Raw genomic sequence first — 16,462 nt, 5'->3', positions numbered from 1 at the left:
AAAGAGCAGGTGGCCTGTCTCTCCAGTCATGACAGGTAAGGCAGGAAAAAGGCTCTGAGGAAGGATCTGGAGCTGCAGGGCCAGGTGCTACCTGGTGTTTATTTGATCTACATATTCTATTTTTAAAAGAATACACTATCACATCTTTTCTGCTAAGCCGTATTCTAGAGTGGGCATTGTGGGGTAGCTTGAGACAGTTCACATCCACGTCTTACAAGACTGCTGTTCTTATGCCCCATTTGCAATTCAGCTCCCTGCTAATGCACCTGAGAAGCAGTGGAGGGTGGCCCAAGTGCTTGAGTCACCAGAACCCAGAAAGGGAACTAGTTGGAATTTCTGGCTTCTGGCTTCAACCTAACTATTGTAGGCTTTTGGGAATGAACCAGCACATGGAAGGTTATTTATTATTCTATCTTGCCCCCTCTGTTATTCTGCCTTTCAGATAAATAAATTTTAAAAGTAAATAAATAAAATGCTTCGGGCTGGAGTTGAGGCGTAGTAGGTAAGGCCACTGACCACAGTGCCAACATCACATGTGGTCCACACTGTTCCACTTCTAGCCCAGCTCTCTACTGATGAAACTGGGAGGCCAACAGAGGATGGCCCAACTGCTTGGGTCTTGCACACATGTGGGGGACCTGGAAGAAGATCCTGGTTCCTGGCTTGGACTTGTCCCAACCCTGGCCATTGTAGCCAGTCAGGAAATGAACTGGAGGATAGAAGATAATCTGTCTCTCCCAACACCCCCTGTTGCTGTAATTCTGCCTTTTAAATAATCTTTAAAAATAAATGAATAAATGAAATGCTTTATTGCACTACAGGTCTAAAGAAAAGCAGAAGACAACAAACCCCATGAGGACGGACACATGTTTTACCCTGGTCACAGTTTGGTGTATCCCTGGCACCTGCTAAGGGCCAGCTACACTGTAAGTGCTCTGTGGGTCCACTTGACTGTGGATGAATAGCAGCAAGCTCTGGGCATTCCCATGGATCAGGGAGGCAGCTCACAACTCAGTGTTTCTGACTATTAACAAGTGTTAAAACATCTCTCTTTTCACCCTCCCTCCCTCTCTCTCTTTCTGTCTCTCCACCCCCCCACCGCCATCCCCTCCCTCTCCACACACACACAATCAACCTAAGATTCTGAATCTCTCTATCTAGGGAAGGAAGCCTTGCAATTTGTATTTTTGCAAATCCCCTCAAGTGCTGCCACTCCACTGCCCACAGTTAGCAACTCGCACCCTGTGAAATGCCCCGTGTCACTTCTGAAATCCCCTCACAGCTGCAGGTCCCTTCAGAGTCCCTAGGAACTGCAGGCCCCACCCAAGAACACAGTCTATACTGGCTTGCAGGTGAGGGTGCCTGGTATCCTCTGATTGAAGGTATTACAAATGCAGAGTGCTATTAAAATCACAAAAACCCTTTGAATCAAGGCCCATCCTAACAATCCATCCACTTTTTGTAATTATAGTTTTTCCTTCACTGAGGCTTCAGAACTGCCCTGGAAAAAAACATCAGCTCATCGGGCAGAGAAACACTCCATTCCAGCACCTCCCTTACATGGGTCCATGCCCAGCTCGCTGCTTCCAAACGTCTTGCACTGGGGCCTCATCCTCTGCAATCTACAAGGTGCCAGGATCCTCCCCACTGCCCAACTGAGCAGGCATGCCTTCAGCCTCTTCCCTGGACGGGACATTGGCGGTGGTGCTCATTTCCCCAGTGGCATTCAACACTGCATCTTTGGGACCCAGAGTGGATTCAGAATTCTTTGTGCTGTCAAATACATTAAGAAATGCTTGTCCCCAAGGGGGCATGAGTGTGCATAGCAGACACTAAATTTTAGTCATTTGCTTCCTATCAGTTTCCCCAAGACTCAGGCAGAGCAGGGAGAAAACGGCTGGGTTTTTGAACCAACCCTTTGAGTGAAGAAGGTAACAGACTCCAAAAGTCTTACACAAGAGAATGGCCAGGCCTGGAAACATTCCGAAGCCTTTTTATAGTCACCCAGAAATGACAAAGGAAATGATTTACTCCAGGAGGGTTTGCAGATTGGTGCCGCTAAGGGGTCCAAGAAAGTATTTGTCTTATGTCTTCCTCCTTTCCCTGCTCCTGCCAGTAACCAACTGACAACAGTTATTGCTACTCATCCATTTTTTTTCCTCATCATGTGATCTTCTTACAAAAGGCAAGGACAATTGTTCAGATTGTTGTTTCCCAAAAAAGGCACATGATAGCTACATGAGACTCCTTACAGCTGTTAAATGCTTCCAACCAGCCCTATCCAGGGTTTTGAAAATTATATCCATGCTTTTAATGGAATATTAATTATTTGAGACACAGAAAAAAAAAGAATTACAAGGGAACTGGCAACTTAAATGTTGATTTGCAATACAAGTAAGGCTCTAAGAACTTTCGAGATCCCAGACAATGTGTTTACAAGAGTAAAGTGAGGAGCAGTTAAATGACTCCTAAAAGGCCTGCATCCCATCTATCAGGATGCCTGGATTCAAGTCCCAATTCTACTTTCAGTTCCAGAATCTTACTAATGCATACCCTACAAGGCAGATTCACATAGTTGGGTCCCTTGCACCCTCATGAGACCCTTATGGGATTCAAAGCTCCTAGCTTTGCCCTGGCCCAGGCCTGGCTGATGCTGGCATTTGGAAACTGAACCAAGCAGGTGAATAATTTCTCTGTGTCTCTGCATTTCTCTGTCTTTGCAATAAACAAAAAAAAAATTTTTTAAGGAATAAATGAAATTTCCTATTCAGGGTGTGTTTGATCATAACTTCACAATTATTTCAAAATCACATTGCCTGGCGTCCAAAGCATCTCCTTTCTGTTTGCCTTAACAATGAATTGCTTTTGTGCTGCTGTGAATATAGGACTACAGATCCCTTTCTCATAGGCAGGCTTCATTTCCTTTGGATATATTCCCAGGAGTGGGATAGCTTGGACCTACAGCAGGTCAATTTTCAGTTCTTTTAGCACTCTCCATACTGACTTCCAAAGTACTTGTACTAACCTACACTCCCACCAACAGTGAAGGAGGGTACATTTCTTTCCACATCCACACCAGCAGGTATTGTTAGTAGAGTACTGATTTTAGGCCAATTTCACTGGAGTTAGGTGGAACATCAATGTTCTCATCATTTGTATCTCCCTAATAGCTAGGGAATCTGAGCATTTTTTCATATGTCTATTAGCCATTTGAATTTGCTCTTTTGAAATTTGCTCTACTTCGGAAAAAATGTGTCTAGAGCAGAAGAACTAGGCACCTTTAAGATATTCAAAACATATTTTAATAGTTAAAAATATTTTTAAAAAGTCAGTTGAGGTCCCATATTTTACCCAACCCCATTTGGTTGGGAAGAACAAAAAAAACTAAAACAAAACCTCTGAGGGGGCAGTGTTTCTGTCCTTCTGAAGCGAAGGGAGGAAAGGATAAACCAGTTCTCCAAGCGAGGATGATCAGCAGCCTTTTTATTTTCAACTCAACATGTAACTGTTTCAGGATTCACACAACCTGCCTCTATGACATGCAACCCTTCAGGGGCCAAGCACATGTGCCGGCATGCCAGTCTTCTCAATGGCAGCTTTTGGAGCTAGGCCAAATGCTGGCTCTATCCCGGGCCCTCAGAAAAGCCGTACAGAGGGGGAGGACTTCACTGTCAATGCTCTCTGTCCACTTAGCCCTTCCAGACATCTCACATTGGCCATTCGCTCCTCCCTTGCTTCTGTACTTTTCTTGGAGAAAGGGAATAGCAGCTCCAGACTTGTCAGAATACTTGGGGCTTCTTGGTCAGCCTGCAATTCACTGGAATGTTGGCAGATGTAGATGGATTTGCCAAAGAGGAATGTCTCTGGCTGTGTCCAACAACTAAGTGCACTGACCAATTGCTTTAGGCTCACTAGGTGCCTGGTAAGGACCCAAAGGTGGTTTCTTCAGACTCTGAAATGCTCATTGGGATAGCTACAGGTCCCTCTTGAGAGATTTATTGAGAAGCATTGTTCGTTAGCCAGTCACACCTGCGTATTGGGCAAAGGAGTCCTGAACTCATCTTGCTCTCTCAGCTATAGGAGACTGGGGAGGGCTTGAGGGTAGGAGAAGGCTACCCTTCAAAGCTGAACCTTGACTGAGGGAGGAAGAGAGGTGAAGGGCATTCCAGATGAACAACACGTGCCCTGGCTGGATGCACGAAAGGGAGCAGCTGAGTGTGACTGATGTGTCAGGGGTGGAGAAGATGAAAATGCAAAGGCAGGCTGGTGAGGATCACACAGGCTGGGTGACTTACCAAGAACAGAAATCCATCACAGCTCTGGAGACTGGCAAGCCCAAAGCGAAGGCAGGCAGATCTGTGTCTGGTGAAAATCAACTCCTTGGTTCACAGACGATAACTTCTCACCATCTGTCCACAGAAAAGGCTCTTCTTGGTCTCTACCTGGGCACTCCTCCCATTTCCCAATCACCTCCCAAAGGCCTCACCTCCAAATCCATCACCTTGGGGGTTACAATCTCCACATTTGAATTTGGAGTGCGCAGCATATGGCATACATTATACGTCTAAGCTACTTAGACTGCAGCAAATAATCCCTCAGAAAAACCCTCATCTAGTCCACAACAGCTTCTTCCAGTCACTTCTCCTACTCTCCCCACCACACCCACCACTTGTCTCCCTACCAGAGGCTCCTAAGCATCCACAGTAAGGGATGAACCCTTCCCTTGTTGAGAGGGTGAATGTATTAATCTTCCAAATCTCAGCACTTGGAGAGTGTAAAGAGGAACAATTAGGATTGGACAATCAATTGCTTAAGCAAATCAGAATATTTGGTCATCCTTTCTTTTGGTGGGAGGGAGGGGGTAGGGGAAGCTTTTTCTGTGACAAGGGTTAACTCGGGTCATTTAATTCCCACAGTAACTTCAGTCAGCTGGTATAATTGTTCCCACCTGACAATGAGCCTCAAAAGTGGAACTGTCATCTTTAGCATTCCTTTTCCAGCTCCAGAACTTTCCTTCCATGCTCATTTTGGAAGCCCATAGATATGTTGACGCTTACACAGTTCAGACAGACTGGGTGTAGCTCTCCTGGCTGTAGACAGCTACCAGGAATTGCTTCCTGGATTCTTCACCAAATTCAAGGCTCCGGTGAGACTCCGTCTCCACTCCAGGCCTGTAGTTCTTTAAGCTGGCTCTAGTCTAATTTGCACTTGGCATACAATCTTGAGATCTTATCCTCTCCTGGCCTCTCCCACTCTACAGCCCTACACCTCACTGCTTTTGTCACCACTGCCTGAGCACCTCCTGCCCCTTCCCTCAACCTCCTATTCTCCTTTCCCTTTATTCCTATCCTACTCCATCTTTATTCCTCTCCCACATCACTCTCCAACCCTTTCATTGCACATTTCACTCATGTGAGCAGTGTGCCAGAAAATGCTTAGCAGCTGCTTTGTGCAGAAATAATATATCCACCCACGTATATGTTCATTGCAACTTCACTAGTCTACAAGATGTGTCATAACCAACTTCCAAATAAGAAAATACCCAGAACCCCACACTGTTAATTCAGGGTCCAGTGTTTGTAGAATGCTCTTGCTCATGTTTGCCAGCCTCATCTGTCCCCAACACAGAGTGGCAATTCAGCCAGTTGACATGTGACCTTGCTTCTTAATCCACAATTTCCCCAACAGACTTGGCAGTCAACTGAACACACGTAAAACTTGGGTGAAATCACTTCTCCCCTTTGCTCAGACTCCGGAAACTGTAATTCTGCAGCTTGGGCATGGCATTGGACAAGCTGTGGCTACCTTTCTACAGTGCCCCCACCACACGGGGAGAACAAGCCTGAATACCCTCAATAGCAGATAAGTAAATGCAGCACAGAGGTCAGGAAGTGTTGGGGGTTTTGAGGAATTACTTAGCACTAAAATGTAACAGATTCAGCAGTTAAATTTATCTAGTTATTAGTAATAGAGGTATTTCCCCATCAGCTCACAAATTACTACAAGTTCAACCATCATGTTTGGGAAGTGGGAGACTACCAACACCCCACTCCCTCCCTTACTGATGGACAGAGCAGAAAGGACCCCCTGTAGAGCCCAGCATGAAGTCAAGTTAAGGCAAAGCGTCCCTAATTACTAAGTAACTTAGCTGTACTAAGTAAGTAACCTTAGTACAGCTAAGTTTACGTGGGCAACTTTGGGGGAAACTGGTATCACGACTAATTTGTATGAGACATCTAACAGGTTCACAATGAATTACTGACAGTATTTCTCAAGTAACAAAAAAAGAAAAGCAGCCTCCTGACCCTGCTGGATCCTAGGTCTGCTGAACCGTCTACACATGCGCACTTGCTTCAGAGATGGACAGTAGGGTCCAGCGCGATAGCCTAGCGGATAAAGTCCTCACCTTGTATGCGCCGTGATCCCATATAGGTGCTGGTTCTAATCCTTGCAGCCCTGATTCCCATCCAGCTCTCTGCTTGTGGTCTGGGAAAGCAGTCGAGGACGGTCCACAGCCTGGGGACCCTGCAACTGCATGGGAGACCCGGAAGAGGCTTCCAGGCTCCTGGCTTCAGATCGGCTCAGTTCCAGCCGTTGCAGTCTTTTGGGGGATGGATCAACAAAGATCTTCATCTCCATCTCTCCTCCTCTCTGACTTTTCAATAAAAATTTTTAAATCTTTAAAAAAAGATGGATGATAAAATGGGCAGGCAGAGAAAATGAGAAACGAATCCAGCAGCTCTCTCCCCCTTGCCTTGCATGGCGATGCAAGCCCACCAAAGAAACCCATCCCAAGAACTTCTTTACCATCACTCTCCTTGCCACAAGCAGCCATCCGCAGACATTACCTCACCCTCTAAGCCTCACGTCAAACCCCCGGGGCAAGCAGAAGGGATCCTCCACTTACCTATCTGTGGTGAAATCGCTGCCCAAGCAACACAGCAGCTTAATGCTCTGTAAACAACTCCCAGTGTCCTCAACACCAGCATAGACCTGGAACTGAGCCTTGCTGGCTGCTACTGGAACCACGCGAAAGTTCAAACAGACCTCCCTTCTAGCCCAATCCAAAGGAGAAACACCTGGCTTAAAAGGGGCCCACGGCCATGCAGGCCGTGCGGTGCAGTCGTTAAGGCCCTACATGGGATCTGTATTGGAAAGTCTGGGTCTGAGTACTGGCTTGACTTTTTATTCTAGCTTCCTGTCCATGTGTCCCCTGGGAGGCAACAGTTAAAGCCTCAAGTAGCTGAATGCCTGACATCAATGATGGAGACCCAGACTGACCTTGGCCTGGTCCAGCCTTGACTGTTAATGAGTGTTTTGGCTTTTTGGACACTGGAGCCGTAAAGCAAAACATAAGAAACAAGCCATTCCAAAGGCTCTAAGGATGTAACTGCACAGTGGCTTCTGGTATGAACAGGACTCTCCTTTTTGGGAGATATGAACGATGGCAAGCATTAATGACAAGCAATTTCCTTTAGCTTTGGAGAATACTGAGTGAGAGACAAGGGCAGTGTCCTGAAATCCATCAAGCTAAGGGAAGTCAGCCTTAATGCAAGCTGGGGTCCCATCTCCTCTCTGCCCTTCCTACAACACGCCAGTGGCGCTTCAACCTTCGCCAGCACATGCAGAAGCCTCTCTCCAGCTTGGCTTCAAAGTTTCTTTTAACTTCTCAGTGACCCAGGACACTGTAGCTCCCTCCATTTGAACCCCAAGGCCTACACTCTTACTTCAGCTGCTTACATCTGGCTTCCTGATACATGAGGGTACTTCAAAAAGTTTGTGGAAAATGAAGTTCAAAGTTGATTCTGGTGTAAAAATCTTGAAATTGCACATAAATAGGCTTCAAAAATGCATGAAAAACATATTAAGAACAAGCTGTGATTTTCTTTTAAAACTTTCTTGCACCAAAACATACTCTCTTCATCAAGTTTTTGACTTATCCTTCTATTCATTACTACCCATTACTACCTACCTCTCTTTCCTTTCTACAGAAACTCAAGTAAGCTTGAAAATGCTCGAGTCCATCTGCTATCACTAGAACAATTTTTACACGAAGTAATGAAGCATAGGAAAGAAATCTACCTGGGGCTCAACCTCTTTTGAGGCCACTGCCTCTGCAGACTCACGGCCCAGTAACAAACATGATCAGATGACAGAAGGTCCAGCATGGGACAACATCCACTTCACAGACCTGCCAATATGCTCATCACTTGGGACAGTCCTCCACAGGCCAACCACAGTAACCACCATAAGTTTAACTAGCACTATCAATGTTATAGGTCATTCCTAAACATGGAGACACAGGGCCCAAGTCCTTCAGTGTAGTTGGCTCACAAGTCAAGAAATAATCCTAGGTACACATCCTGATTCCACCATAATTTCTGGTCACAGCAAGGGTCTGCAGACGATCCCCCTAAGACATGAAGCACAAGCTCCTACTGGGAGTGCAGGGAATCCTTCATGCTGTCAACTGATATGGAACTTGGAAGTGATCTTGACAAATGACACTGGAGACATGGTTTTGTTATGGCACCCAGGAGTATGAAAGGAGCCCACCAGGGGAGCGTGTGTGGTCCCCTCCCTGTCACTCATGTGTGAAAGCCCTAGATTGAGCCCCAGCCTCAGCCTGGCCCAGCCTTGGCTGTCATGGTCATTGGGGAAAATGAACCAATGAACAGAAGAACTCTTTCCAACTGTTTCTCTCTGCCTTTCCAGGTAAAAAAAAAAAAAAAAAAAAAAGAAAGAAACAGAAATTAAAGAGGGCAGGGAGAAGTCAGCTGGTTTGACTCTTGGCAGAACGATCCCCATGCTTTTCAGCATCTGGACTAGCTCAGCAGTTGTCAAACTTAACCTGTGCACAGACCACAAGGTCAAGGAGTTTATCTACTCCACAAACCAGGTTTCTGACCACTGCATCCTTAAATGAAATGGTGCCACTGAGGGAAGAGGGTGGGGAGGCAGGGGAAAAGAACCCTGCAAATTGGCATCCAAACATAAAACATCAGAATAATCGTATTTCTTGCTTCTCTTACTCATTCATCCACCTGCCTGGTAGTGTTAGAAGTTAAGAAATTCAATGAAATTTTTGAAATGCATTTTAACCGTGTTAGTCTAACGCTAGCTCACAGGTATTTTCTGGGGTACAAACACAAACCTCCATTCTGCACCCACGTACAGAGCTGTTCTTCCGCCTTCGGCAAGGCATGCAGCGATTACTGCAATGTCTGTGCCCTGGCAAAGCCACTGCCTCCTTCACCTCTTCCCGGTGCCACGTTGGGACCTTCTCGCCAGGACACTTGCTAACTTGCCCTCCAGGTGTTTTTTACCTTTACACAGTCTGTTCTGACATGAGACTTAATAAGCTCAATAATAACTAGCCGGATGTCGCTTCAGACATTCCAAAGACTAATTAGCCCAGGATTGCTTGTTGCCAGACAGTGTATTTGTTCTGCATTTTGGGGTGGCTATGGTTAGGTCCCCCAGGAGCTGTTCCTTTTCTCCACGAAAGAAAATATCAGATTTGAACCAACCATGACACTGAGGCTGATATGGTTTAACTCAAGTAACTTGGTAACTCTACAACGACAAAAATCCCTAAAACAAGAGCTTCTGTACAACTAGAAAAGAAAGACACCAAAACACTGAAACATAATTTATGTACATTTATGGCTTTATACAATTGTAGCAAAGATTGTTCTTGTGTCTGTAAGTACATCAGCATCGTCAGGCACTTCTCAAGAGTATTGGGAACAGGAACATGGAATCTGCACTGTGACCGCACTCAGGCAGTGAAATGCGAGCGGGCATGACTTCATCCTCACGGGACTCCCGGGGCCAGGCTGCGCCTCACCTGAGGGGGCCAACTGTCATGCCAGGCTGCTAACTTTGCATGAACCACCAAATTACTACTTGCAAATTAAAGCCACAAGAAAAAAAAACCCTTCTCATTTCAAAATCAGGTATAAATTAAGATCTTTTAAAGAACTGAACATAAGAATTTCAAGCTTCTGGGGGTGAGGGGGGCTAAAGGGAGGGAAGGATGTTGGTAACGTACATCCAGTTGAACAAGCTCAAATTGCATACTTTTGGAAAACTGCTTCCAATTTCAGTGTCATCATCCTCTTCTCGGGATGTTCCATGGATTGACTATCCACTGGGATATGCTTGCCAATCAGTTTAGACTGTCAGTTTGTCAAAACAGAACTTTCCAAGTAATGTATCTACTACCTAAATATATTCCATACATCTATATTACGGAAACAATACATCTTTATATTTAAAATATCTGAATAGCTCTATAATACAATATACTTTTAATAACAGTACAAACCAGAGGGAATAAATCAAACAAGGCTGCATAGGTAATACCATTTGCACGTTCCACAAAGCAATCATATACAATACCTAGTATACTAATTACTCCAGAAAGTCAGTATTCTTACAAAGAGCTAGCAGAGGCCACATAATGCTCGCTTTCACAACAGCCTTTCCCTGGACTTGACTGTACCCCAGGGAGCGACCAGGATTCCCATTAGGATCTCAACACCAAGAAAAACTGGGGCTTTGGAGGGTGTTCACTCAGGAGGAAGAAGCGTCTTTCTAAAAAGTCCCTGTATAAAGCAGACTTCATTTGCCAGTGACTTTAGCTACTGCCTCTTCCATGAGCAAGCAGGGGATTGGGGGCTTGGAGGCTGGTAATGATGGTAATGCAATAAGACGGAGCAAAAGGGGAACAGTGGTGAGAACATGAGTACTTGGGCACCTGCAAGTTCTACTACACACACACATGCACGCATGGCACTACTAGGAGGAATTAAGGTTTCTAAAACCAGTCGATTTAAAGCGGTAGCTATTTAACAAGTTTTCTAAACAGTAAAAGTTACAGAGGGAAGCTTACAAGAGCTGGCCTACTGCTGGGAATCTATCGGGAACACTTGTTCCCTTGTAAGACATGCAGGCCAGAGATACAATTAACACACAAGACAAAAATGTGTGGGCTGGGCTAAGTACATGGAGACCAGAGGCTTCCCAAGAAGGCAGGGACAACTGCTCTGCACCTGTTCCTTGTATTGTGATCACATCGGGTATTCCACATGACTTGAAACTATTGATGGATTGAATGGGATGCAAAGCCAATTAACCTGGTCTGTCAGTTAACTGCGAAGTATTAAAACATCATGATCAGAATTACCATTTAGGTTGCTAACGGCTGGAGAAAAGTCTCTAATTCTTAACAGAAGCTAAGCCTTTTCAAACATATTCAAACATGTAAGCTTACAGATGGTTTGTTGATTTCTAAATGAAGCGCCTCCATGTTTAAACAAGCTGAATTCCACTTAGTAGCCATCTGCATTTACTAATACAAAAGCAGCCGACAAAAGCACTCAAGTTCCATTTTATGACTGCCCCTCTTCAACTGAAATTTCCGTAGCATGCTAAGTCCTCTGCTGGACAAGAGGCAGAGAAGGATGAAAAGTTAGTATGGACATGATTCCTCAAGATATGGTTGGAAGAAAAAACCAACCTCCATCTACTCCAAAAGAGCCGAGAATTACAAGGGAGAAAGCGCACTGCAGCTCAACTCCACAGTATTCAGCTGATCATGCTCCCTAACCTGACGAGGGAGCGTTGTTTCAAATCCACGTCTCCCATTCTGATCTAGAAACATTATGAGGCCTCCCAGGAATGACAGTAGCAATGCAAGACACAGGCATCTATCCAAAGACTCAACACTACGTGGTGCACATGATTCACAGAGTAGTCATAGAAGCATGTGAAATTCCTTTAAAATACATAGATAAAAACATATTAAGTTCTCATATATACGAAACGCCAAGTGTCCATAAACTATACATCACTTTCCTGCCCAGGTAGGATCAGAAATGTTGAGTATGCAAGTACTAATTACAATGATTTAAGGTCAGTCTGAAACATCACCAAATAGCATCCCAAAGTGTACAAACCAGTTAAAACACGTATAAAATTAGTACTAATCCAGTTAGAAATACAAAATGAAAACGATAAGTGTTACCCCAAATACCTGATTCCACAAATTTACAAGCAGACAATGTAACAAAGTAGACTCTAGTTTTAAGAAAACATTACAATTCAGTATCTATTCCAAAAATGATCTCAAGTCCCAACGATAACATCAAAAGTCATTTTTCAAGAAATTAGAACCATTCAAATGTTTGTACAAATTTTCAAATAACAAAATAAACAAACAAAATAGAAAAAGACCTGTACAAAGCTGGCATTTAATCTCCCCCCCCCCCACCAAAAAAAAAATTGACAAGTCCATTATTCAGCAGATTGAAAAACAGGCTACTTGGTTCTCATGTGAATCCTGCGGCTTCATGACCAGGTCCAAAGCTGTTCAGTGGAGGTGCAGAAGAGAGATCTAGGTTCTTTGTGATTCGTCAGTTCGGCGGAACACAGGTAGTACAAACCAAAGTTTAACTTATCAGGACATGAGACCATCACAGTATTACAAAAAAGAGTATAAACTTTCCTTGGACCAAATGGATATTAAAAAAAAAAAACACACACACACATACAAATACAATTCTGTGTCTACTGCTTATATACAAAACTTGAAAGCACACTGGGATATGAAAGTCTTCTCTTTAATTATATGGTGTAGTGAGTTTGGCACTTCATTGTAATGAAATTTCCAATGGCACAGTCCTTATCTACAGCAGCACATAACCTGCAAACATTGGGCAAACATCCTGTACAGGAAAAGTGTCTTCGCTGCCAAGTCTGACGAAAGGAAAAAAAGAAGGATTTTTTTTTTTTTTTTTTTTTAACCAAATCAAGAAAACTAAAAGGAAGGGTGAAGGACATCTTTGGACTGCTTCTCTCAGTTCCTGCTGTCAGATAATTTGAAGTACTTTTAAGTGTAGCCTAGGGAAAAAACATACACACAGTGAAAATATAGCCGAATTAAAATCAATTCAACTTAATGTATTAGAGTGACAGACATCCTTAGAAAAGGGTGGGGCAAGGGCGGGGGATAAACTGGAGCTTTCTCAAACAGCTTTAAAATCATTCAGTGGAATTTCACTTCAACAAAAACTCCCAGCATTTCATTTGTATCAAATGTATTCAATTTATTGAACAGCTCCTAAAAAGATGCAGCTATCGAACTGTCAGAAGGGAATGTTGAAAGGGCTTTCAGGAAGCTTCCTTATGTTTAAACTCAAAAGAAAAATTGATGAGCTGTATGTGAGGGTGGAGAGTGATGACAAGACACCTCCCTGAAAGGGGCAGTCAGTTGACATCAAACAGGAACTAACCAGGAAGACACGTGCCAAGTGACTGCGCTCTTAAGTGCTGTTTTTCAAAAAAAGGCCATTTTAAGGGTGGGATGGACTTACCTGCTCATGCCTAGCCTGACACCCAGCTGTGTGTTGTCGTCTTGACACTGTGTGGGAAGCTTTGGTTGGGCAACACGTTGTCAAAGTTAAAATCCAACGTATCTCCATCCATGAGGTCATTCCGAATGATGGACTCCATGTCACAGTCCAAGCGCTCGATGAACATGCCATCCAAGTCACTGGGGAGCTTCTCCTGGTGGAGAACGCCCATCCTGCCATAGCCATTGCAGCTGCTCACTGACGAGTAGCTGCCCAGGGCGTTCATCTGCATGGGGTGGGGCAGAGGCACTTGTAGAGGTGTCTTCACTTGGGTCAAGCGGTTCAGACCAGAGGTGTGAGGCATGGTGTTCACCGCGTGTGGTAGAGCACGCCCATTAACTGCAGACGATTGCTGAGTGTGTCCAGGGTGGGAATGGGAGCTGGGATTCATCATTTTGTTATGAGATGCCTGGTTGCCATAGGCTGGCATGACCGAATTAGGGCCCATCATCACATTCTGGCCCAGGACCCGGCTGCTGGACTGAGCCACCCCAGGATCAACTGGTGACATAATGTCATTATGGGGAGGAGAATCAGAAGTAAGTAACTCCTTCAAGAGTCCAGGTGCACAGTTGTACTGATTCAAGCCTCCATAACTTGACTTGTTGTCCTGGAGGGTTTGCATAGGCATCTGGGGCAACGGGCTCATGCTGGGTTGGCCATATGTGTATTTTTGGTAGTTTGGGCTGGGTGAATTCAGACTCGTGTTTTGAGGTGCAAACGAGTAGCATGGCGTCTGCTGCATCATGCTGCCAGGTGACGACTGAGTAGAAACAGTTAATGATGTTGGTGATGAGAGAAGATTAAGATTATCCAAAAGGTTTTCCATGTTTTCGGGGTTGCTTATCTCAGACAGACTGGGCAGGGTAGATGCCATCTTGGCAGCCGACGGTGGGTACACCATAGAATGCACATCACCATCTCCAAGATCATCCTGCTCGGTCATAATGGGGGACAGCCTCCCGCTGATGGTACTAGCATTTGAGCTAGTTCGAGGGCGAAATGTACTCCAGTTATCAAAGTCATCATTGCTGTGAGAGCCGGGGCTTGCAGGCCATTTGGAGAACTGAGATCCAGGGCTGTCCCCAGCACCTTCCTGCCCAGACTGGAGAGACGCTTTTTTCTTGGCAGCTCGGCCTCGGCTCTTGGCAAATTTACTGTTGTTGTCCATGGATGCAGCTCTCCTCCTGGGGGATTTTCCACTCTTGCCACCCTCTGGATTGAGCATCCACCAAGAACTTTTTCCAGTGCCTTCATTCTGCACACGAATGAACTTGCTGTGTAGGGATAGATTATGACGAATTGAATTCTGCAAAACAAAACAGGGTGTCAGAACTCTTAACACTTCGACACTGGGAAAACTTCTCTTAACAACACATGTTTCACATTAGACATGCGTAGTTTTCATTGTTTAAGGTATGGATTTCCACTTCAACAGTGACAACAGTTCGGAGCTCTCTACAAAAGCTTTTAAACTGCCAAAGGAGGAACAGCATGGTATCTTGAAAAATAATATCCATATCTTAATTTAATGAGAGGACAAACCAGGCTTTGCTGTAAGTGGCTCTTTTATGCAGCCATATTTTATGAGGAAATTACAGGGAGTAGTTTCAAAACCACTAATATTTTTGTTTAGTTACAATGCAAATCTGTAGTACTCTGAATAAAGTGTTATCAATAGCCTTTTCCATTCTTCTGTCAATTCTCCTTAGACTGAACACATGCCATTTACATAATGTGAGAAGGTTTATATTACTGGGCTCACGTGGTTATGAGAAAGTAGCAGCAGCACATTCCCAGATCAAAACGGAAAGCCAACACACCAGTGCGACCTCAACTTCTTCATACCCTCCAAGCCCACTAGGCACAGAAAAATCAACATGCAGATAACAGCCACTGTTTCACCTCATATGAAAGTTGACCTCCCTGAAGCAAAAACATTTAAACCCAAGAAGTGTCCCCATCGCCCTCCTTCCACTCTCCACATCACCAGAGGTCCAAGCGGGCAGTCTGTGCCCACTAACAAGAAGCGGTTAAGAACGTAAATGTCCCAGCCTTTCAGCTGAGGATAGCACTTGGTGACTAATCCTGCCACAAGTGCGCTTCCAGTGAAGAAGTGCAGCACTTTGATCTGAGCACCTGCTACCTTCGTGACCTCAGGACGCTGCTTCACCCATGTGTGTCTTAAGCTTCCTCCACTGTGTAACAAGTAAAAAAAAAACATACAGGGTTGCTGTCTGGGTTGAGACAGACCAACACGCTCAGTGGTGCCATCCAACAAGCAGCTGCCAGGGAGGAACTCTCAGATTCCAAGTTTGTGGGCACAAAATATGCCATGCTAAATCCTGTTTCCCTGCTTCCATTCAGCAGGCATGACACATGAGAGTATCTTTTAAATGGAATAAAAACAATTTTATTTTACTATAAAAACTTTCTTACAATTTATAATGCCCTCATAATATGCATTTCCAATAAACTTTCTAAAGCTTTCATATGCAAGTATTTCAAATTTTTTTATAGAAAATGAAATTTTAATTTCAGTTTTAACAAACTTCTGAAGTGCTTTGTGCAAACTTACAATTGCAAATCTAAGGCGAATGGGGTGAGAGGCGGTCTTAAGCCTCAGTGCAAACTTTTTCTGAGGGTGGATACAGACCAGAGGCCCTCACCTTCCACTATCCGGGAGAGCCCGTGCAACACCCTAAGCTCCTTGCAAGAAGGTGGATGAACTACTTTCCATTCCTGTACAGGTGTGGACATGGTCCCTATTGTTCACTCTGCAGCCTCCCTCCCCAGGGGCTGAATCAAACCCAAGAAGAGGAATCGGGTTACCCAGACTCCTGGGAGCAAGACTGTGTACACTGCCCCAGGGAGCCCTTGGTCTCCTCTGCCAACTGAATGCCAGGCTTAGCATACCTAGCACCTGCATCCCTGTGTTCCACCACCACCACCATCACCACCACAGAAGGCTCTGGCTGGATCTGCAGTCAGCCAGGGACACAGCCACAGTGTCCACATCCTCAAGTCACCACCATGGGACACAA

The 16,462-nt window shown here is 44.7% G+C and overlaps 1 protein-coding gene across 1 annotated transcript in view; it reads right to left on the bottom strand.

Annotated features, from left to right (window-relative positions):
- Positions 1-9,647: 9,647 nt before the first annotated feature.
- The window catches only part of FOXO1 (forkhead box O1), a 99,473-nt gene continuing 92,658 nt past the window's right edge, over positions 9,648-16,462 (bottom strand). The window contains exons 2-3 of the mRNA XM_012926676.2: positions 13,380-14,727; positions 9,648-12,906 (exon numbers count right to left, since the gene is read on the bottom strand). Of these exons, the coding sequence (XP_012782130.2) occupies positions 13,390-14,727 (1,338 nt within the window). The 3' untranslated portion in view covers positions 9,648-12,906; positions 13,380-13,389. The remainder of the gene's footprint in view (positions 12,907-13,379; positions 14,728-16,462) is intronic.

Source organism: Ochotona princeps, chromosome 12 (genome assembly GCF_030435755.1).
Source record: "Ochotona princeps isolate mOchPri1 chromosome 12, mOchPri1.hap1, whole genome shotgun sequence".
NCBI classification, from domain to species: domain Eukaryota; kingdom Metazoa; phylum Chordata; class Mammalia; order Lagomorpha; family Ochotonidae; genus Ochotona; species Ochotona princeps.
The sequence above is the reverse complement of the archived record's forward strand: the minus strand, read 5'-3'. Positions and strand labels throughout refer to the sequence as shown.